This window comes from Uloborus diversus, chromosome 1 (genome assembly GCF_026930045.1).
Source record: "Uloborus diversus isolate 005 chromosome 1, Udiv.v.3.1, whole genome shotgun sequence".
In the NCBI taxonomy this organism is placed as follows: Eukaryota; Metazoa; Arthropoda; class Arachnida; order Araneae; family Uloboridae; genus Uloborus; species Uloborus diversus.
The window spans coordinates 65733229-65755960 of NC_072731.1; the positions used below are offsets into that span (position 1 = coordinate 65733229).

Consider the following 22732-nt stretch of genomic DNA (forward strand, 5'->3'; position numbering starts at 1 on the left):
CCATTCTTTAGTAGGTTATTTCTTAAAAAATTACAATAAAAATTATTCTTATGCTCATTTGTACACTTGCCAAAGTATGAGACTGCATTTGAGGCAAAGAGCTTTGGACAGCTGTGCCATTTTTATTAGCTGAATCGCAACTCCCTATGAACACCTATTAGTTTAAGCTATAGCATTTTTTTTTTTTTTTTTGTTAGTGAAAATATCATACTTACAATAAGGCTCAAGAGTTTCATTGTCAGACTGTTGCCTCATTGTTTTATTCAACAACCATGGATTGCATCTAATCTTTTCAATGGCATCTAACTTTCTTTCAATTTCCAGTCGCAAATGCTGTAAAAGAATAATAAAAAAAAAAAATAAAAAATAAATAAATAAAACAAAGATACTAGTCAAAACTGTAATACAGTTTGTATGTACAGACAACATTATTATTTCCATTTTAAGAATCAAAATCTGTACCAAAAAGATTTATTTTCAACTTAAAAAAAAAAGTGAAATGTTTTGCATAAAAGAAGTATATTAATCACTATATTTTATAAATACTTCATGCATCACATCTTTTAGTCTACAAAGGCAGTATTTTTTTTAAACAAAAAATAGTAAAATCATCATATCACACAGCTAAATGCATGTAACTTAGTGATATTATGGTTTTACTGTTTTTATTTAAAACAAAATACTGGCTTTGTAGACAAAAAGATGTGATGCATGAAGTATTTTGAAAATATAGTGTTTAATATACTACTTTTATGCTAAAAAAATTTCAAATATTTCATTTATATATTATCATTATGCCACATATTTGAGATGAAAACTGAAGGACATGTCTGGAATTGAAAGAAACTTCTTTCAGGTACAGAAGGAAATTATATTAAAAATCTCATCAACTAGGTTTCAACCCAACAGTATTTTTGTACATTGAAAATGAAACTAGGACATAATTTCTAACAAAAGAGGTATATGAGCCCTAGCCATCAGAACTTATTTATGTAAATAATTTGACTTTTTAACTTAAGGGTAGGCATATCTGAACAAGTGCCTGCATTTTTCACAAGAAATTCATGACTTAATTAGTCATACTTCCTAAAATAAACATACAAGACTGGGTAAATTCAGAAGCATGCACAGGGGGGGGGGGGGAATGAAACCTGCTGGCTTGGGCCCGAGCATGAAGGGGATCCAATATTTTTAAAACTAGGGGTGACATACAAGGGTAAACAATATGGAGGGTGGCCGGAAAAGTTATTCGTGACAGCCCCCAAAATTTCTATGCATGCCCCTGGGTACACTTCTTTCACATTAACTTCACTCATTTATGGCATTTAAATGCACTTTAAAAAATTTAGTGGAAAAAAGTGTGAAAACACAAAAAGTTCAAATATTTTAAGACAATAAAATGTATACAAGCCTTAGGTGCATCAATTCCAACCACAACATGAGGACCACGACTTGATTTTAAAGCAAATCGAGTAATCTGTCTTTTGGCAAATATAAATAACAATATGAAAGTCTGAAAATATAAAAGAGATAAAATAATTACGAGTCAGAAAAATATTTAATTTGTGTTATGAACTTTCAAACATCTATGCTTCTTGTAAATAAATTGCTGGTTTAATAGTATATAACTACGAAGAAATCTTACATTACAAATTTTCTTTCCAAAAAGCAGTAAAGAAAAGCATACTAAGAATAAATAGAATACAATACTATACTAGGTACTCAGATAATCGAATATAAAGAAGGAAAATTTATATAAAAATAACTTTGACTTATTAAATCAAGGGATCAGGAACGCCACAATGGGAGGTTACTGAGACCTCCCAAAAATCTCCTCATTCCACAAATTTTGTCTGACAATTCGGCAAATTTGAAGACATAATTGCAATAAATAAATGGACGAATGTCCGATTTCATTAGATGTACCTAGGTAAACATGCACATAATTCATCATTCAGCAAAATTTGGAGTTCCATTTGGAGAATTGAGAATTTATATCCTCCTAAAAATTTAAGTTTGGGATGCCTCTGCCAAGGGATGTCTGAAAGAATATCAATTGCTCCTGGTACAATTAGTTGTTATGAGTTGAAGTTTGTATTTGGTCCTTATTTCGAAAAAAGGGCCCTCACTGTTCATTGCACAAACTGCGTTGATCAAACATAACAATATTTAAACTTTTAAACCATGTTTCAGTAGTGAAATACAGTTCTAAAAATAGCATATTTTGATAAGATGTATCCATTTGTTTTCATTTTTATTGCATGTCATTCGAAACTTGTCTTCAAGACTTGGTTGAAAGGTAGTGCTTCGAAAACACCAAAATAAAATCAGGGGACAGTGCTGAACAAAGTCATTTCAAAAAGTTAGTTTCTTGAGATGAGATTAAACAAGAGCATATAGAGGAGTTACGTTTCCGGAGGGACTTAAGTCAAATGTAGGAATTCTAAATTTGACAAGTTTACTTTCAAAAGGGATTATATCCAGTTTTATACTTTTTTGGCAAAATGAAAAAAACGTTTTACGCACAAATACTAAGTGTTAGAATTTCGAATTTTTCAATGTTTTGGTAGAATAACAAGTGACTATTGGCATAAGTCTAGGAATTTTTTCTCAATTTTATCAAACCTAAATTGCCAATTTAATGTTGGATATATTTCCTTTTGGTGTAAAACAGTGGATATCATCCTTTTTGCAAAAAAACACGTATTTTCTAGTTTACTTTCAAAACGGATTATATCCAGTTTTTTAATTTTTTTTGGCAAAACCAAAAAACTTTTTTCACACAAACACTAACTGTTAGAATTTCGAATTTTTCACAATGTTTTGATAGAATAACAAATGACTATTGGCATAGGTCCAGGAATTTTTCCAATTTTATCAGACCTAAACTGCAAGTTTAATTTTGGATAGATTCCTTTTTGGTAAAAAACAGTAAATACCATCACTTTTGCAAAAAAAAAAACATGCATTTTCTTCAGAAATAAACTTTAAAATTGAAACAAAATATTCAACGTTTTTTCACTTGATTTTTTTTTTTACATTACTGTATTCCTTCCTACAGTGGCGTAGCTAGACCCGACTTTCGGGGGGGGGGGGGGGGGGTTACTTCTTTTATATATATATATATATATATATATATATATATATATATATATATATATGTATGTATATATGTATATATATATATATGTATGTATATATGTATATATGTATATATATATATATGTATGTATATATGTATATATGTATATATATATATATATGTATGTATATATGTATATATGTATATATATATATATATGTATATATATATATATATGTATATATATGTATATATATATATATATATGTATGTATGTATGTATGTATGTATAATCGCTTGGAATTTTTTCCTTTTCTTCCTTTTTTTTTCTTTCTCTTCTCTCTTCTTTTTCTCTTTTTTTTTTGAGACTAACTTTTCGGGGGGGGGGTTGTCCCCAAAACCCCCCCCTTAGCTACGCCCCTGCCTTCCTACTTAGTTTATTGTTTTCATTGAACATTTAAAAAAAAGGACCTTCGATCCAATTATGTATGAAGAATGAAATCACCAAAGCCGATTCAAATAACAATGTGGTAGATATTAATAGATCACAATTTTTATCACAATTAATTACAATTTAATAGTAATATCAATTATTTAATATCAATTTAGTAATCAAAATTTGATGTCGTGCTTGTCTAACTGATAACAGACTTGCACAAGGCGCAAGGTGCTGCAATTTCTTAATACGGACAGGTATCATGCTTGATTGGAAATGCTCAGCCAGTGCCTCGCTCTACTATTTTATTTGGGAACTAGTTCTGAATTATAAATGGCAATATCAAATTTGGTTATGTGTCCTTTTGATATGAAAGTGAATGAGTAGATACCAGCGAATAAGAGATAAGTTCCACTTTGCTGTAAAAGACCTGGCGAGAAATAAGGGGATGGATATACACCGTTTAGGTGGTAAAACCAATATTTATGCATTTTTTAACAGTAGATATAAAACACTTTGAGCAGAAAGAAATTCATGGGTCGATAGGGCTTATATTAGAGATTCTAAAAACCAAAATAAAAAAAAGACTTTTTAAAAAAGTGGATATAATCCGTTTTGAAAGTAAACTCCTCATTTAAATTTGAAAATGTTGAAATCCATATTTACAATGAGTAGAAGGAAGACATTTTCTGCATTAAAAATGGCTTACCTTTTTACTCTGAAATATAAGTACTGTATATACTCGCGTATAGGTTGAGAAATATAGTACAAAAAATGAGATTAAAAGTTACAGGGGTCAGAGTGGTGATTTCAAAAATTTTGGGGCATAATTTTGATATAATTTTAGGACATTTTTCGGACAACAATTATCAAGTTTTTTTTATACATTTAAATGTAATTTATAAGCTTGATTTTGGTGGTGAATGATAAAGCATTTCAAATTCAATCTTGAAAACTACAATAGAATACATTCAATCTTTTATTCTTTAACACAGTGGCACATTATGCAGTAGAAATATATATCAGTAGGACAAATATATGTCTAATTGCTTCCTTACTTTCCTTGTTGTTGTTTCATCAAAGTGAATTACAAAGAATGATCTTTAATAAGGAGGGATTTAAAGTAGGGTGCAAGTCCAAGATTTATTATCTACTTTACTTTTATCAGATAATTTGATTTGATTAATTCATTTTATCCAAAAAATATAGGCATATCATCATGAAATATTTCAATTTTAGGTTGAATTTTATTTTACTGCGCAAGCAGCGAGTAAAATAATCAAAATTTTAGGAATTTTATGACAAAACTCAAAATTAAAAGGATTTTAGATCAAAATTTGAAATTTTAAGAAATTTAAGACAACTTATAGCCCTGAAGTTAGGGTGTGATCTTATACGCAAGGCAGAATTTACGGAAATTTTTCCTGAACAATTCTTGGGGAAAAAACACTCGAAAACGTGAACATTTTCCAGATTTTAGACAAACCTTTTAAAGCTGATGCTATACAGAATTTTATTGATATTTATTCAAAATAAAAGCAACAAGTAACAGAAATCATAACAGCAAAATCGAACCCTTTACAAAAATCGCGATCTCAGAAGTGAACCCTTTTTTCGCAAAAAAAATAATAAACTAGCATTTTTCAATATAAAAATGTTCATTAAATTTCAATTTTCTCCTTTTCATAATATTTACATTCAAAATTAGTAGCCAAATGTTCCCATTTTTCCAGAAAGTAGGGGTTCGTCTAGCACTCAGGCTTTTGATTTTTTCCGGAATTTTATCCTAAAAGTAGGGGGGGGGGTGGACTTATACGCAAGATCAACTAATACACAAGTATATACGGTATATGAACTATTTAAGCAGTTTTGTGTTTCAATAAAGTTAATTTTATTTCTCATCCAGCAAAGTTGTTCAAAAAAAGGAATTTAATATTTCAATTATGCATATAAATTTTTCATTAATCAACATCAGGGGCATGCAGCCCTTCACTAATAAACATGTATTGTGAAAGGCTCTTCACTGGAAAAGGTTGTGCACCACTGATCTAAGTCCTCCACACTGTTCTAATTAACTAATTAAAAGGTTCAACTACCTAGTTCATTATATTCAACTTTACTTGAAAATAAACAGGAGTTTCATTCAACAAAAATGGCATGTTTTGTTCAAACCGTTGCATTACTTTATATTAAAGCAGTGAATGGTCAAAATAGAAACACATTGTCCTGCCTTTTTCAGGGATGCCCACCCTTGTTCATGGCGCAGACTGCGCCATTGAAATTTTTAGGGAGGGGGTGTTTTGAGGGGAATTTTTCTAACTTGGGGGGGGGGGGGGGCACCTGCCTTTACAATATTATTCTCGCAACGTAAGGGGTTGAATAATTATTATGTTTCTACGCCAACCTGTTTATGAAAATACAACTCAAAATTCGGTTGGTCAACAAAAAAGAAAGAAAAAACTCATGACATTTCCCGCATTATATTTAAGATGTTTTGAGACAAACCAGTCCTGGCAGTAAAGGCAATTTCCTTCATTCAGAGTGTTCTTTCATACTATTAAAACAATAAATTTTATAAAAAGTTATTTATTGCTGTACTTACCAAACTACCGAATGCAATAAATAAGATAATGGCGATCCCAGAAAATTGACTAGCCATCAGCTGACATGAAAAAAACTACGAAAGGCACATAATGTGGATTTTGACAGTAACATTGTCCTGAAAGAAAGATAAGTTTTAAAGACATAGGATATTAATTGATAAAAGTAGAAAAAGCATTGAAGTGAGACTTACCGCTTTTTAAAACAACATATGAATTTAATTGTTGACGGTTAAAAAAAATGCCTGCAAACTTTTAATCCTTAAAATTTCCTCAACAATAATGGAGTGACAGCTGTTTGTTGTGTTGTGCTTGTTGAATGCTGCCATCTAATAAATCTAACTTTTTTTCATTGTTGTGCTGCTAGGGTGGGGTTACCCGGTTCGTCAAATTTGCCGAAAATAATACTTTACTTAATAAACAATTCATGTGCCATCAATAATCACTCGCAGTGAATCACCAAATGCGATAACTTGTCAGAAAAGACAATCATTCAAACAAACACGCCCCCAAAACCTTTTGAAGGAAATAGTTCGATTTGAACAAACTTTCCTCACTTTGAACGTTTCAGCTACTTTAGAGTCCCTATATGAATGTCACCTTATGATGTCATAGTAGCTGCTCGTGCGCGCTCCTCTTCTTTGACCATCCACTTTTCGACTTTTCCATCTTATTTAAACATTTTCTGGCATCATCACAAGTCACAAAGCGTTGTGGATAAAACAAAATGTCGGGTCACCGAAGTGGAAGTGACCGAAGGAGTAGATCTCGTGAACGCTACGCTGATCAAGACAGTAATAGCAACAATAGCTCCGGAATTATTAACATAATTACTTCTAAAAAACAAGGTATTAACACTTTTGCTAATGATGGAAGTTTCATGGAATTATTCAAAAGGAAGATGGAGGAAGAAGCTAAGGGAGAAACGAGTGGAACATCTGATGGCGAGGGAAGTAAAAGTGCTGATGAAAAAGTCAAGAAAGCCGAAAGTTCAGTAAGTCTTCTCAGTTTAATTCGTAAAGATGAAAATCCACGAGTTTAAGTTGCCTTATATATGCTGCTTCGCATCGTAACGCAAACTATATCAGTCATAACAAGGGTTCTTAAATTTTTCCGATTCGCGGCACCTTTCGAAGATTTAGAATTTTCTCACGGCACCCTAGTCCAACATTATTATGTAAACAACTAATAAGTCGTTGTTTTTAGGGACATATATGCAGCACAGAATCATATCCTCCCTCCAAATGCTCTGGTGAAACGGTTAAGGACAGTGGCGTAGCTAGACCCGACTTTCGGGGGGGGGTTACTTCTTATATATATATATATATATATATATATATATAATCGCTTGGAATTTTTTCCTTTTCTTCTTTTTTTTTCTTTCTCTTCTCTCTTCTTTTTCTCTTTTTTTTTGAGACTAACTTTTCGGGGGGGGGGGGTTTTGTCCCCAAAACCCCCCCCTTAGCTACGCCCCTGGTTAAGGACACCGAAGCGTTAATAAGGCGAACCATGTCCTATCGAACTTCAATCTACTTTTCTAGGTTATAAAATCTCGCGAAAAATGACGGCACACGACAACATTTTTCTTTGAACAAAATTGCATTAATAAATCTGTTCGCTGATCATAACAGCATAGCATGGGCATGGTTCATCGCAGCTATGGACATTGTCAGCAGGGCTGTGGAGTCGGAGTTGGACTGATTTTGGGGTAAAAGAGTCGGAGTCGTTCGAAAACATGCCGACTCCGACTCAATGTTTCTTTTTTTTTCTTTGACTTTCACTAACTCTCCTTGCATAAAAAAAAAAAAAAAAAAATTGAGTACGAATTAATTTGATTACATGTACTTACTAATAAGAAAATAACTTATTGTGGCAACTAGCTGGCTTGATTGTTTATCGCACTTTCTGTAACAGCTACCTACACTGTCTCCTACTTTGCTTATTTTCTAACTTTATTTAACTGATGATAGCAACTGTCAGCAAACAGTTTTGTTGCCTAACATTTTTTAAATAATCACTTTCAAATTAAAATAATACAGTCGGACCTCCATATATCAAAGTAGCAAATTTCCGGAAAAAAATTCGATATATAGAAATTTCGATGTATAGAAACAATCTTATTTTATCGTACAAATCTCCTAAAACACTAAAATTAAAGCTAATTTTCATACATAAAACACAATTTCTAATTTATACGAGTATCGGATTAAATGAAAGTTGAAAAATAAAAAAATAACAGAAATTACATTTTCACGCCATCATACATCTTCATTCTTCAGAAGTTAACTTGATTCGCAACATTAGGGGAGTTTCGTTTTGACAGTGTAATCGAGAGAAAAGTAAAAAATCAATCTACTTAACTTGAATGATTTTTACTGAAGCTAAAAAGACTAGATAAAAAGATAATGAACAGACAAAAGGGATTAACTTTAAACTGATTTTACAGTGTTACTGGTTACAACTTAGATTTGAAATAAACTTGAGGGAATTTAAGAACTCCAGAATGCAACAACAACACATCTACACAGCCCTCAACCCCGTATTCCTTATGAGTTTCGTAGCAACCTTTAGTGAACATAATTTTCTCCCCTAATTTTCATTTTTCATGAAACAAACAGTCTAAAATGGGAAAAAAATCTACGAATGTCTCGATAAAAATTTCGATATAAAGAAATTTTTTCGATATATAGAAATTTTTTTTCTATGTAATGAACATAGAAATTTGCTGGGATTTTTCGATATATAGAAAATTGGAAGTTCGATATATGGAGGTTCAACTGTAATGTATTTTTACCTCGATCTCTGTTATAAAATACGAAATAGGGATGTATGTATTGCTTGAGCAAGTTGGGAAATTTTTCAGGGTTCTTGGTAAATTCAAAAGAGTGTTGAAACGAAAGCGCAAATCCAAAAGATCCGATAAAATATAAATGTTTTTTTAATTCTAAAAACTTTGTCTAAGAAAGCTTGGTTAACACTGAAAAGTACAAACAAAAATTAGAACATGATTACAACACTCAATGATGTATTAATTTCATTTTGGGGTTACAACAGGGTTATTCAGACTCGACGTTAAATCCCGGTTATCACAAATTTGCCATTTCAACTGCGCTTGCGCACGGACTTAGCTGATTTCAAAACTCTTGCTCAAACTAACTTAAAACATTTTAAATTTGTTAATAAATATGAGATGACAACAGATAAAAATTAGAAATTACAAAGCTTTCTTTGATTTAGTTTTTACGCCTCGGTAAAGATTGAGTTTTGAGTCTTAATTATTAATGGGTTCGAAGTCTGATTTTTCTATCAAACAAAGGTCCTTTTCAGAGCCAAATTTTTAACGTCAAAAGAGCGTACTCGAATTGCAGCATCACTTCTAATACAAAACCGAACCCTCAACCTAAATACAAATGTAGAAAACTGAGCTGTTTACGCCTAGTGTAAAATATCCGCAAAAGACAGATATCTGTACTCGTATTCCAATCATTTTTTAAGTACATATCGTGTTTTACGTTTACGTTAAATAAATATTTCCAAACCAGTAAATATTGAAGTGTCATTTTTCTCTTTTCTTTATAAAGATTATCAGTTATTCATATCCGTATTTATATAATGTATCCCGATTTCATATAATGTATCCCGAAATCGCTGTGAAAATATTCTAATTGCATTCATTAATTTGTTGGGACTCGAGCTCAGCCGAAATATGAACAAGCAAGACGAAATCTCAAAACGGAAAGGCCAAAAAGCAAAGTCCGTGCGCAAGCGCAGTTGAAATGGCAAATTTGTGATAACCGGGATTTAACGTCTAGTATTATTCAGGGTTACAACACTCAATAATTGTAGTCAATCCTAAAATCTTCATATTAAAGTTAATTCTGAAACTGTCAATTTAAAAATTAAAATTAAAAATTGAGCCAAGAAATGTAGGTATAGTTAAAGCTATTTGTACAAAGCTGTATACCGCCGCATTTTGTGTAAAATTTGCTCCAGACGTACATGTACCCAACTTCTTTCCGCAATATAGTCCAATATTTTTGTTGAAATTTTTTAGAAGAAATTAAAGATATTATTATTAGGGATTTTTTTCAGACGTAAAGTATTTCATTTTTTATAAATTCTGAAATTAAGTTGAGGTGTCACCCACCAGATGGCTGTCACCCGGGAGGGGTGGAGGGGGCCCCCTCTCAAGAAAAGTTTTTTGACTTAGCAAAAAAGTTTTCTCTCTCTCTCAACTCTTTCTCTTAAGAGTGCTTTCAAAAATTGAAAGCACAGAATTTGATCAGCATCTATTTGTTAAACATTAAAGGAGAGCAAATTAATAATTTTCAATTTTTTTTAAGTGGGACTTTTTAGTAATCTCTCTTTAAAAATTGCACCTATTATTTGATTTTCAAATTGAATTTCTAACATTGTATGCATCTTAGGTTTACAATAAAATACAACGCGAACATTTCATAAAAAGGAATTAATATTTCAATCTCTGTTTAGGGGTTTTCCCTCCTTCCCTGGGGGGCTGATTTGAAAAAAAAAAAGAGTCGGAGTCGGACATTTCGAAATCCTGGATTCGGAGTCGACCATTTTCCTTCCGACTCCTCAGTCCTGATTGTCAGCCAGCGCCCTCTCGAAGAGTTAACTTACCCCGCATCTATTAGGAATTCATAGAACTAAACAATTAATCAAACATTTAATTTGAAATTACAAATATTTCGGTCAATCTGATTTAAAAAAATAGCCTTAGCCTTCTTCAATGAATGGACCATTTAGCACAAAAAGAATTTTTCGATAAGAACGATTACGATTAGTTCCTGAGATTAGCGCGTTCAAATAAACTCTTCAGCTTTATATTAACAAGTTATTTTTTTAATTAATAAGAAAAATATGTCAATGGTACAATATATATGGGAGCATATTCACATGTGCTCCCTTTTCCCCTATATGCATTTATTTCACTACTTTCAATATTTCAAAAGTCTGAAAATGTCCCATTCTTAGCAGGAGAATGGCCAGTATAGGGCAGTTCTCAAAAGGTGGGAGCAAACACAGACTTCAACTTTGAAGCTTCAACACCAAATAACTTTCATTTTAAGTGACTCAAAAATTTTTGAGTTAAATAATAATACTGTATAGAGACAAGAATTGATATAAATTATGGAAAAAATGCTCTTCAAATACCCTTAAAAAATATTTTCTTTGCTGAAAGGCACAATTTTGGACATACCAAAACGTTAACTGAGCAAATGTACCATTAAAAAAAATTTTTTTTTATTATTTCTAAACGTTTCGAAACAAAATTAAGGGTATAAATCTGAAACTGAATATTTTTTTGATAATATTTTGTACAAATTAAAAAATTAAAGACAGATTATTTATTCTGTAAAAATTTTTAGAAAAAAAGGAAGTTGGAAGTTTCATGTATGTCCAAAAGTTACGATCTTGACAATGCTATTATTTGAGTACTAAATATATGATTTATACGTTTTAAAGGTATTTTTTTATCCTCAAAATCAAATTTTAATCATTTTAAAATGTTTTCATATGTTTTTACGCAGTATCTTTGAAACAAAATCATTTTTCTTAAACATATATGTGAGATGTCCAAATTGCGTTAAGATCTAGACGCGACAATTCTGTCCATTTATTCAATATTATAATATGATCTTCTGTCTTTTAGCCTTAATAAAAAAGGCTATTATAATGTTAATTTCTTTAATCCATTGGTATTTTGCACGATTAATACGTTATGCATTAAACATCACATAAATAACAGTAGAAACTCAAGTTATGATCGCAACGAATAGGCAACGAATAGTAAACAAAGGCGGCAAAAATAGCGGAGCAAACCTTGATTGGCGACAACTCACAGTGTTCGATAAGCAAAGGGTTACCAGAGAGGAATTCCGGTTTTCGCCAACAGCGTCGGTTTTGGCGACTATCACCTGCGCTGGCAAAATCAATGGGGTTTTTTTTTCGGATTCTACGAAACCATAACAAAATTTTATTATTTTAAGACCAGTATATAAGGTAATTCATGTATTTCATAAATCCTCTATTTTTCATTGCAGAATTTAAAAATAGATAAAATTTTCATTGGAAAAGTTCAAAAACTGAAACTTTCATTATGATGATGTCCAAAATCTGTTACCTACTGGACAACTGTATGTCCAAAATCTGTTACCTACAGACCGATCATTAAATTTTGCTATTTATTAATTTTTATAAATATCTGCTGTCTTTTTATGTTTGTGTATGATGTTCTAGATGTACATGCTATGCGATAAAAGCAAAATTGATTTCAAATTCCAAAATTTTAAAAATGACTCAAAAGCAACGTTTTTGTTCCCACCTTTTGAGAACTACCCATATATATTGGGGCGAGCGATGTAGGAATTTCTACATCATGGTGCATCGCCAACCTTACATCGCAATGTAGCGATGCATCAATATGTAAGGTTTTATTTATTTTTTTTTAAACTAAACTTGCTTGTCTAAGTTTTACAAAATATGTACAAGGTGGAAAAATTACATATCATGCCAGATAAGAATTAACAGATTCCAGCACCAGAAAGAAATTCATTATATTATGGGAACAGTGCTAAAAACGCAAGATGTTTTGAGGTTACAATGAGCCTGTTTTTTCGGTAACATTGGAAAAGAGGGAAACCCCACGATTTTGTTTTCTTAACTTTTTTTTTCTGTTCAAAATTGAAGTCTATTTTTGTTTACAATAGAAATGTCGGGGCTCTTCCCAGAATATCTCCGAAGTGGGAAGATTTAAAAACACAGTTTCAGGCTACCCTTGGTAAAACCAGGGAAGCATCGGGAGCTCTCTACGAAAACGTTTCTACTTTGAACTATTGAAAACCGCAGAACTATCTTTGGTCAGGCCTGAAAGAGTAGAAGACTCAGTGCTCTCACTTGGAAGCATTTAAATACTGAAGTATAATCGACCCAATTTTAAACTACACTTAGTTACTACAGGGAATCCAGCGACTCTCCTTCGGAACTTTTCGACTTTGAAATTTTAAAAACCTAAGCTTATAATATGTTTGTAAACCTTAAAAAGGAAAGAGGACAGTTTTCCCGAGTATTTCCCCTAAGATGTTTTAAGAGAGCGCGGTGCCTTCCGCTTTTAAACTAACCTTTGACCCTAAACTCAATCAACCCTCCTTGCACCTTTAAAGTTGAAACGAAACTTCACAAAAGTGAATTTTTTTCCAAAAGGTAAAGATTCACACAAACCTGTCTTTGTATCAATAACTTATCCACAAAAATCTGATTAAAATATATATATATATGAATGTTTTTTTCATTATCTTTAAAACTAAACATCAAAAAGCTTTTGAATATCCTCATATAAATAATAGCCGATGATCGAGTAACCCGCGTGCTTCAGCAATGAAACTTGCGCCACGGCAGGATAATTTGATAATATGTTTTGGTAATGTTTAACATGCAGGGAAAGGCTTTATTGTGACAAGGCTGAACTCTATCCGGTAACTTAATTGTTTTACTGATAAGACTGTCATTTCAGGGAATGAAGAAAAGAAAAAATGGTCAGGAATAAACGTTCTCTAATGGAGTTTAGGGTTAATCCACTGGAGTTACGGTTGCAATTTCAAATCTCAAAATATCACCAGACCGGCAATTGCTTCGTTCAAATGTAGAAGAGTAGAAGCAATTTTCACCTATCATACCTTGACGGGCGATTTTCTAGTTTAAAAAAAAATTACCATAGAAAACACTTGAACTTTGTATGTATCTAGAAAACCAAAAAGTAAAAGAGGCACTTTTTGTGTTTTACAAATCTGCTCTTAAAAAATACCGTTTTACCTGAAAGCGCACTGCCTCTTTTTTGGTTTAAGGGAAACACTAGTCCCCTCTGTGCATTTTTATTCTGAAACTGAAATCAATTTTAGGCTATAGTGTAGATAAAAGGGTTACGGAGCTCTCCCACGAAAATTTCAAAAAAGGAAATTTGAAGCTATGTTTAGTGACTTTAAGGGAATGATGGTGAAGGTTCGAAGACTTTGGCAATTTTTGGATATTTAAATCTGAAAAACACAAATGGGGGCTTTGATGTAAGATTCAAGAACCAGGTAAGTCTAGCTCACAACTTTTTGGTAAGACCTACAAATAACATCAGTGTCCGATAGAAAAGCTAATATCTTTCCCACATTATTTAGTACAAAGCAGAGATCTGATCTTACATTTGTGTCTCGTTGTTGCACCAATCGGAACATCTATATTCGCCGCACGCAAAAATGAATATTTAAGAAAAAAGGGGAAAGCTTGGACGTAACTGGTTCTTGTATCAAAGCTCTCAATTGTAGACTTAAGATTCGTTGGTGACTTTAGGATTACAAAGGGACTTCATACCTAAAATGCCTTAGGGACCCCGCTAAGTCTAAATCAGGCCCTGATAACCACTAATGTTGCTCAAAAAAAAAAAAAAAAAAAACCCTTGACCCCCCCTCCCTCCCCCCCGGAATTCAATCCTAAATCCGCCTATGTTAAGGAGCTTTCCCTTCTAAGTAGAAATTTTGTCCTGTTTTGAAATTCAGTTTATCGTAGTCCTGACTTGCTTTCCCGTATGCGATTCTGAGATGAAAGTATACAATAGGCTAATGAGATCTCTTGCCACCTGACAGCACTTAGTTGAATCTGTCACAACCAGTGAATACCAGGGGCGTGCACAGAAATTTTGGGGCCCGTCACAAATGACTTTTACAGGCTCCCTCCATCTTGTTTATCCCTACGTCCCACATATATTTCACCTCTTATTTAAAAAATCTCGGGCCCCCTTCCTGCTCGGAACTGGGCCAACGGGTGTAACTTCTCCCCCCCTGGGAATGCCCCAGCTCATGTTTTTATCAACACCCCAAAGCATGGCCCATGCATTTATGGCAGGGCCACAGCCGTTTGTCTAATGGATCAAGCCTCTTTAAATTTTGTTAATAGATGCACAAATATAAGTTTTTATTCCTCTTTTTTTGAATCGGGCCCTTTTTCAGGCCGCATCGGATTAAAAGATGTCAGGTGTGAATTTAAATGTATGAAGCTCATTAAAAATGGCTGGAAGTGGCCCACTCGGTGGTTGGCCGAATCGAGGATCCCCGACTAGCCGACCTGACCAGTCCGCCCCTGTATATATATATTACAAATAACTTCTAGCATTGTTTAGGATTTTCTCTGATAAGTACCCTCGAGATTTGCCTCACGGCTGACTCAATCGGGAAGCCCGCTTTTTCAGGTCGAGCCACCATATCTACACATACAGTGAAGCACAGTTTAATATGTTTCTCTTTTATACGTTTTTATCAACTATAGGTGTTTAAAATTGGTCCCTGCAAAGTTGTTTGTATGCTTTTTTCATACAGTCCCTTCAAAAACGTATAAACGGTGCTTCACTCTATTCTACATTTTTTATTGCTGCTCCACTCGTATTAGTCATAGCGTGATGTTATATAGCCTAGCCTTCCTCCATGAATGGAATATTCAACACAGAAAGAATTTTTCAATTCAAGCCAGCGCATTCAAACAAACTCTACAGCTTTATATTATTAGTATAGATAATGCTTCTCAGTCATGAATAGTGCATTTCAGGTTTTTTTCTTTGACCTGACATTGCTGTATTTTATCAGATCGCGTAGCTTTTTTTTCTATCATATAGGTATATTTTGCCATAAAGATATTTCAAATTCTTTCAAGCCAATATGCCCATAAATAATCGATTACAAGTAAGTATTTTAATTTATTAGCCATTCTTATTCAAAATTATTATTTAGGATTGATGATAAAACATAAGTTAAATTTGGCAAATGATAAATAAAAAATGCAGTAGTAGAATAGTTCTATTAATTTTTATTGTTGTTCAGACAAACATATCAAAAGCAATTTGTCAGTTACTATCATTTTTTAATTTTCATTTTGCTTGAATTAGAAAGCCAAGATACTTTAAATTTGGTTAAATTCAGCTAGGTTAGCATAACTATGACTAGATTTTAGTATGACCGTAAATAAGCGAGTGGAGTTATGACTAGTGAAATCAGTGTATTCCAATTTATTTTAAAATATACCTATAAATCATAATTGAAAACTAATGAAAATATCACAGCTATAAAAGGGCAATTTCTAAGTATTAACATTGTTAGAAATTTTTTATTCCATGAACTAAAACATTAGTATCCAAATTATTTAAAAAAAAAAAAAAACTTGAACCATGCAGTGCACGTAACAAGTCATTTACACTTTATAAGTATATTTTTACATCAGAATTTTTTTCTCAGGATCCCCAATATTCTAAGCTGGGTTACAGAAATATTAATATCATCTTTGGATTGATTGTTATTTAACACAGGGCTCAAAATTAACAGTGGTCCGTGAGTACAAAAACATCTATCAGACCAGTACAATATTAATTTTAGTGGTTCATGGGATCAGTGAAGTTTTATTGTAGTGTTCTTCTCAAAAATGTTTAGGATCATTTTTTAAAACTGTTGAGAGAAAGTTTGCACTTTATTTACAATGTTTAGGTTAATGGTTTCTTTGTAAGTGTAAAGGGTAGATTACAGGTGTCTATAGTAATATAACATATTGTTTTTGCCACATTATTGTCTTCCTCCCAAAACAACAACATGGATAACATTTTGTTGCAAAGTTATCTACTGGTGATTTGGAAGGTGCCTGTTTTCTTCTCTTTTCAGCCCCTCAAACATGTCTATTGGAAACTTGTTGATCACTGACTCCATTTGTCTTGTTAATTATGTTTTACATATTTTGTCTTTTTTTCTTAGATTTTTCATTATTTAAAACGTGGACGTGAAATGCGCCACTAAAACTGTACGGACCAATGAAATTTTGTAGTTACTGGTCCATCTGACTAGCGACTAAGTTTTCTAAATTTTTACCCCTGTAACATGTTTGTTGATGATTTAAACTTTTGGGAGGCAAACATACTTAAATATTACTATTATTTTATATATAGATTGCTTTTAAGTTTATTTTTGTGTGGTGCTGTCATTATTGACGTTTCAGGATGTTATATAAATTAAGGCTGAACGAAGGAATCTCATTCTAATGGGGCATGGATTTTGCTAATGGTGGAAGTGCTTTATTTCTCTTCAGGTGAAAAGGCGAAGGAATAAAGTGCTTAAGACTGGAATGGTTAAGAAGAAGAAGGTAGAGGACTCTGGTGAGGTGAGTTTGGGCTTTCAGAATATTTTAGAAGTATGTTTTGTTCGTTTAATTTGCAAAGTTAAGAACCAAATTGCTAACAACTTGAATTTTGCTGTTACATGTAAAACAACTAAAGTAAACATTAAATGTCAGATATCTGTTATCCGTAAAACTTAAAACTTTTTGTCGGTTCTCAAACATTTTTGACCAGCAGAACCCTTCAAAGAATTAGAATTTTTTCATGGGAGAGTATGGTGGCCACGGAGAAAGATAATTGTCCTCATCAGAACCTTGTCCAATCTAACGACTAGGAAAGTCTTTATTGAGAAAATAGGAACGTCTATCAAATGATGGAGGTGCCGAATTTTGTTTGAAAATGAATGACCATTGATCGTGACACATTACTGCATGTGACAGAAAAATTAGTCTTAAGACTTGCTGTATGAAAGGGAAGGCATGAAACTTCTCTCAATCCTCACCATACAACAAAAATACAGTAAAACCTCCCAATAAGGGACACGAAGGAGACCAGACATTTTGTCCCTTTAATAGAGGTGTCCCTTATTTGGAGATGGATGAATTGATACATGCTGTGTACTTAGTAGTATAATATCACAATAAACATTAACTATTAACACATAAGATTAAATACTGAAAATGTCTCATTCTGTTAAATAAAATTCATAATTATTCACATTTCTAAGTTTATATTATTTTATTAATTAAAATTTAATGGCAAAGTTATGTAGCATACAGAAATAATTTTGAAGTAATTCATTACATGTATTTGTTTTATGTTATGTAATTTACAATGTAATACTATGTAAATTACAATTAATGTTCAAATTTCTTAAGTTTTATATACAAAGCTAATTAGTTGCCACGAATTCTTCATCGGCCCTGGACCGACTTGAATAAATTGTTGAGAGGGCAAATAATGCATTTTAATTTCAGCAAGTTTTTTAAAAATACAGTACTTGTTTCCTTCACATATGTTTATGTCAAACTTACCTCAATTAATTTTTAGAGAAAAAGTGAAACTTAAAATTTCAGTTAATTCACTATTTCTTATGTGCTTATACATTATTTTTTGCTTTTTTTTTTTTTTTGACTGTCCCTTAAATAGAGGTAAATACATGGAAGTCCCTATTCAAAGAATGAAATTGAGAGTGAGGAGGGAGCACCTGGCATCAAATGCCTGCATGTATCTCATTCTCCCCCCCCCCCCTCCCTCCCTTTGATCAGGCGCCCTGAGTACAATTACTTACAGTAGATACGTCACATCGGTATAATTGCCGCCCCCCTAAAAGAGGAAGAGTGTCAAAAAAATTTAAAATGTTTAGAAATGCCACATTGCCATAAACGCAGCACATAAAAATGATCAGCAACTCTTCGATATTGATGATATATCAGAGTAGAAAATAACCATTATAAAATTTAAAAAAAAAATACAGTACATATTTGCTTGTGGCTCCATTCCCCAATTTTTAACTAGTATGTTGTGGCCCTCACGAAACTTTCTTCTATATATTTTTTTTTTCTGATCCCTCCCCATGCTTGACGAGGAAGCAATATTCCCAACAAAAACAAAATTACACATGCAAAAACTTGACGACCATCCCAATGTCTGAATTATTGCAAAAGCAAAGCAAAGAGCGAAAATTGAAAGTTATTTTAAAAGCCTTGCTTGAATTAATTACAAATATTTTATTTGTTAACAAACATAAGATGGCAACAGTTAAAAATTTTAAATCATTGAGATAATATTTCCGATCATTTCAATACAATTAAAATCATGAGAAATACGCAGACGACAATCTATTACGATTTATCCTTCTTATTGTTGCATTAATAAAGCTATTTTTATTCGCAAAAAAAAATCAACACTTCTTGGAGCGATTGGCGTCAAAATTGAACCAAAGCCTGTTCACATATGGATTCACATATATTCCAAATTTCAACCAGAACATAGCATTACTTCTTGAGATAGGGCACTCACAATGGAAAAAAAGAGTGTGCTAGTATCTATTTCTTTACTGTTTCGTGAAAACAGTAGGACTGAAGTCGGGAGGAGGGGGACAAAAAAAAGTCCATCATAAATGCCACAACAGCAAAAATGGTCACTTACGAAAATTTCACTTTTAAACATGGAGACGCCGCGGCATTCCTTCCAGAAATTACTATAGTCGGTCAATGAAAAGCTCACAATCTGCTTGTTTCTCTTGCTTTTCAAAATTGAAACATGCAGAAAATTATCGGTGCAACATTGTAAAAATAAGAATTAATGCATAGTTAGAAGTGCTATACTAAAAAAAGAAAAAGTAGGAAAAAAAGGGAAAATTAGGAAAGTAAGGAGAGAGCTCTAAAAAGTAGGAAAAATAGGAACTCTTCGGGGTCTGTAAGCTAAAATTTCACATCAATTGTCCATTAAAGGTATGAAAGATTTTCTACACCACTTAACATTAAATCTCATTCGAAAGAGGTTTTTTTTCTGCATCAAATAAAGCTTGTTCCAATTTAATCAATTAATTATTACAACAGATATAAAGGTTTCTATTTCAGCAAAAAGTTCTACGCACAAATCAATTCAAGCCCAGAGCTAAAGCGAAATATATTATTAGACACCATGAATTTAAAAGCAACTTTTCAAGCATACAAAACTGCAGTTTTGCCATGCTCAGGAGCCCCTTAGCCCCTACAGCTTGGCAAGTTAGTACAAATTAGTTTGGAACCCAGGAAAGGGCTGCTCTGCAAAGCGCTTTTTTAAAAAAAAAATACCTCTGTTGGGCATATTTCTATCAAGTTCTTTTTGTGTTTGGGTGTGAGCAGAGTTGTGTTCTAATTATGAGCTTTTTTAAAATTGTACTTTATATGGGAAGGGTAGGAGTACTATTTGCATGATAGTAAGAAAAATGAGCAAGATTAAATGCCTATATCATAAAATTATCGGTAATATCAATCAGGGCTCGCAGGGCTCGAAAATTGTAGTACTTTTTCCGATATACCCGGGACATGTAAAAATTCTGATTGGGCATGTATCTTTTACCCTTACATGCCGGGCTGGGAATGTCATTTTTTAATCAAATATTTCTTCCTAAAACTTCATTATTTCATAATTTTTTGAAAAATTTATATCAAGCGGTTCTGCTAAAATTATATTTTTACAAACATAAAACCATACATAATGATCAGCAATAGAGACGTACCGAGTAGCACTTTGGCCGAGTACCGAGTACTCGGCCTTTTATTACTCGGCCGAGTACCGAGTTACCGAGTACTCGGCCTTTCACTACTCGGCCGAGTTCCAAGTACCAATTATGTTTTAAGAAGAACCACTGACACACATGTGATGAATTTTGAACTTATTGGAATAGTAGTATAAACCTCCTTGTCCATATAATAGTTTTTAAAAATAAATTCCTGCTGAAATTTAATTACGCATTATATATATACAATTTTGTTTGTGTCAAAAATTTTACAAAAAAATAATTTTTTAAATTAAAAATAAATAAATAAAAGGTATGATTAATCAAGTTGGAATTAAAACAAATTACAGTAAAATCCCTCTAATGCGGACACTAACAGGACAATTTTTTTTTTCTGCAAAGGTATTTTTACATTTTTTGTAACTAATTTTTGTTTGTAGCAAAAATCCATTTTTAATATAAAAATTCCATATTTTCTATACTTACATTTCTTGCGTAATTTTTAATAAATAAGTTTTATTAACTTTGGGGACATTAAAATAAAGATTTATTCCATTGAAGCATTACAAACTTCATTATTCTCAAAATTTAAATTTGACTTATAAATTTTAATTGTAAAAGATTGCAGAATATAATGCTTGCTCTTTTTTTATAAATTTTAGTATCTGTCTTGGACAATATTCAATTTTTTGCAACTACTCGGTATTGGCCGAGTATCTGATCAGAATTTGGCCGAGTAGGCCGAGTACCGAGTAGTTACCGAGTACTCGGTACGTCTCTAATCGGCAAAGTCATTCAGCGATCTGCCTAAGTGTAAACATAATGTTTTTGCTTACTGCTTCAGGGTTTGCCTTAAGTCGAGTAGAAAAAGAGAGTTATCTGTTTCGTATGGAAGTGATCTCGCCCTTTATATAATTTAACTTTTTGTAAATTTTAACAATGGCTTAGTAGGTAGTATTTCTTTAAACTAATTTTTTTATGGTTTATAAAAATTTCTTGATTCAGATATAAAGCTGCTAAAATTATTTTCGGTCTGATTAGTGTTAAATACAATAAATAGAACTGGGCATGTAAAAATTTTATTTGGGCATGCATGTTTTAGACAAGCATGCCTGGTAGGGCACGTAAAATTTTATAGATTTTTCTGGTTCTGTTGTCATTGTAATTTTTTTTTTGGGGGGGGGGGGGATTTCCCTGTTTATATTTCTGAATTTATTTTCAGGCAAACATAGTATAATAAGCATTCATCTGTCTGTTCTACGGTATGAAATAGAGTTAAATAGCCTTTAAATATCTAATTTAAACTTGTTAATAGGTTTAAAAAGCCTTTTTTCACTAAGCAAATAGCGAGAAAATCCTGAGAAATAATTATTTTTAGTTTGTTCTTGCATTGTAATTGATTTCTAAGATAATCAGAACTAATTTTATTGCATTATAGTAGCAACTTAAAATTTGCATTAAAAAAGAAAAACATTGCACTCATGATCAAATATTTTTGTAGAATTTTTTTCTTCATTATATTTTTAATGGTCTCAGAATTTTCCTGTTTGATATTAATTTTCAATGTTTTTAGGAGCCTCCTCCAACTTCAGATGCTTGGACTCGCTATATGGCTGAAGTTAAGAAATACAGGCAGCAAGCCTGTGATGAAGATGGAAAGACACGACCACTGGTTAAATAACAAAATAACTTATTTGTGGTTTCAATTTATGTAAATATTTGTACGTACGATTACTGGTGAAAAGTGTGTTCCTTTCATTTTTTCATCATTGTTCTTAGTTGCTGAAATAAATGTGCTAGATAACATTCTCATTAAAAAAAATTTGAAAAATCAGTTTCTGTAGAAACTGATTCATAAAAAATCTTATGTACAGAAAAAAAAGGTTTTCCTCATTTTTTTAGACAAAAAATGTGGATTATATTGAATCAATTTTCTTTAGCTCATTAAACTATTTATTGGGCAAATAAAATACACCAATGAAAATTTAGCACTGTGGAGTCCTTGATAATCCAAGTTGATCAGTACCAACTTGGATTGTTGAAAGCTTTTAGTATTTGGACTATATTATAAAATCAGATAGAAAAATTATGTTTAGTGTGCAAAAAAGAAAAAAAAAAGTCAAATAGCAAAATGATAATGAGCACACAAATCTGCAAACACAGGGTGGGGCAAAATATATGAACAGGTTGTAAAGAGATGTAAAACAGAAACAATTCAACTTACAGAAAT

General features: G+C 32.2%; 2 protein-coding genes across 2 annotated transcripts in view; one reads left to right on the forward strand and one right to left on the reverse strand.

Moving 5' to 3' along the window:
* LOC129230165 (protein C1orf43 homolog) overlaps positions 1-6432 on the reverse strand; it is a 30221-nt gene extending 23789 nt beyond the window's left edge. Inside the window, exons 1-4 of the mRNA XM_054864570.1 lie at positions 6313-6432; positions 6121-6237; positions 1412-1513; positions 216-333 (exon numbers count right to left, since the gene is read on the reverse strand). Of these exons, the coding sequence (XP_054720545.1) occupies positions 216-333; positions 1412-1513; positions 6121-6177 (277 nt within the window). The 5' untranslated portion in view covers positions 6178-6237; positions 6313-6432. The remainder of the gene's footprint in view (positions 1-215; positions 334-1411; positions 1514-6120; positions 6238-6312) is intronic.
* Positions 6433-6806: 374 nt separating this feature from the next.
* On the forward strand, positions 6807-22490 carry LOC129230174 (telomerase RNA component interacting RNase-like). The gene is made up of 3 exons (XM_054864580.1): positions 6807-7112; positions 17246-17317; positions 22076-22490. Exons 1-3 carry the CDS (start codon positions 6846-6848, stop codon positions 22181-22183), a joined length of 447 nt encoding a protein of 148 aa, XP_054720555.1. The 5' UTR covers positions 6807-6845; the 3' UTR covers positions 22184-22490.
* Positions 22491-22732: the final 242 nt, after the last annotated feature.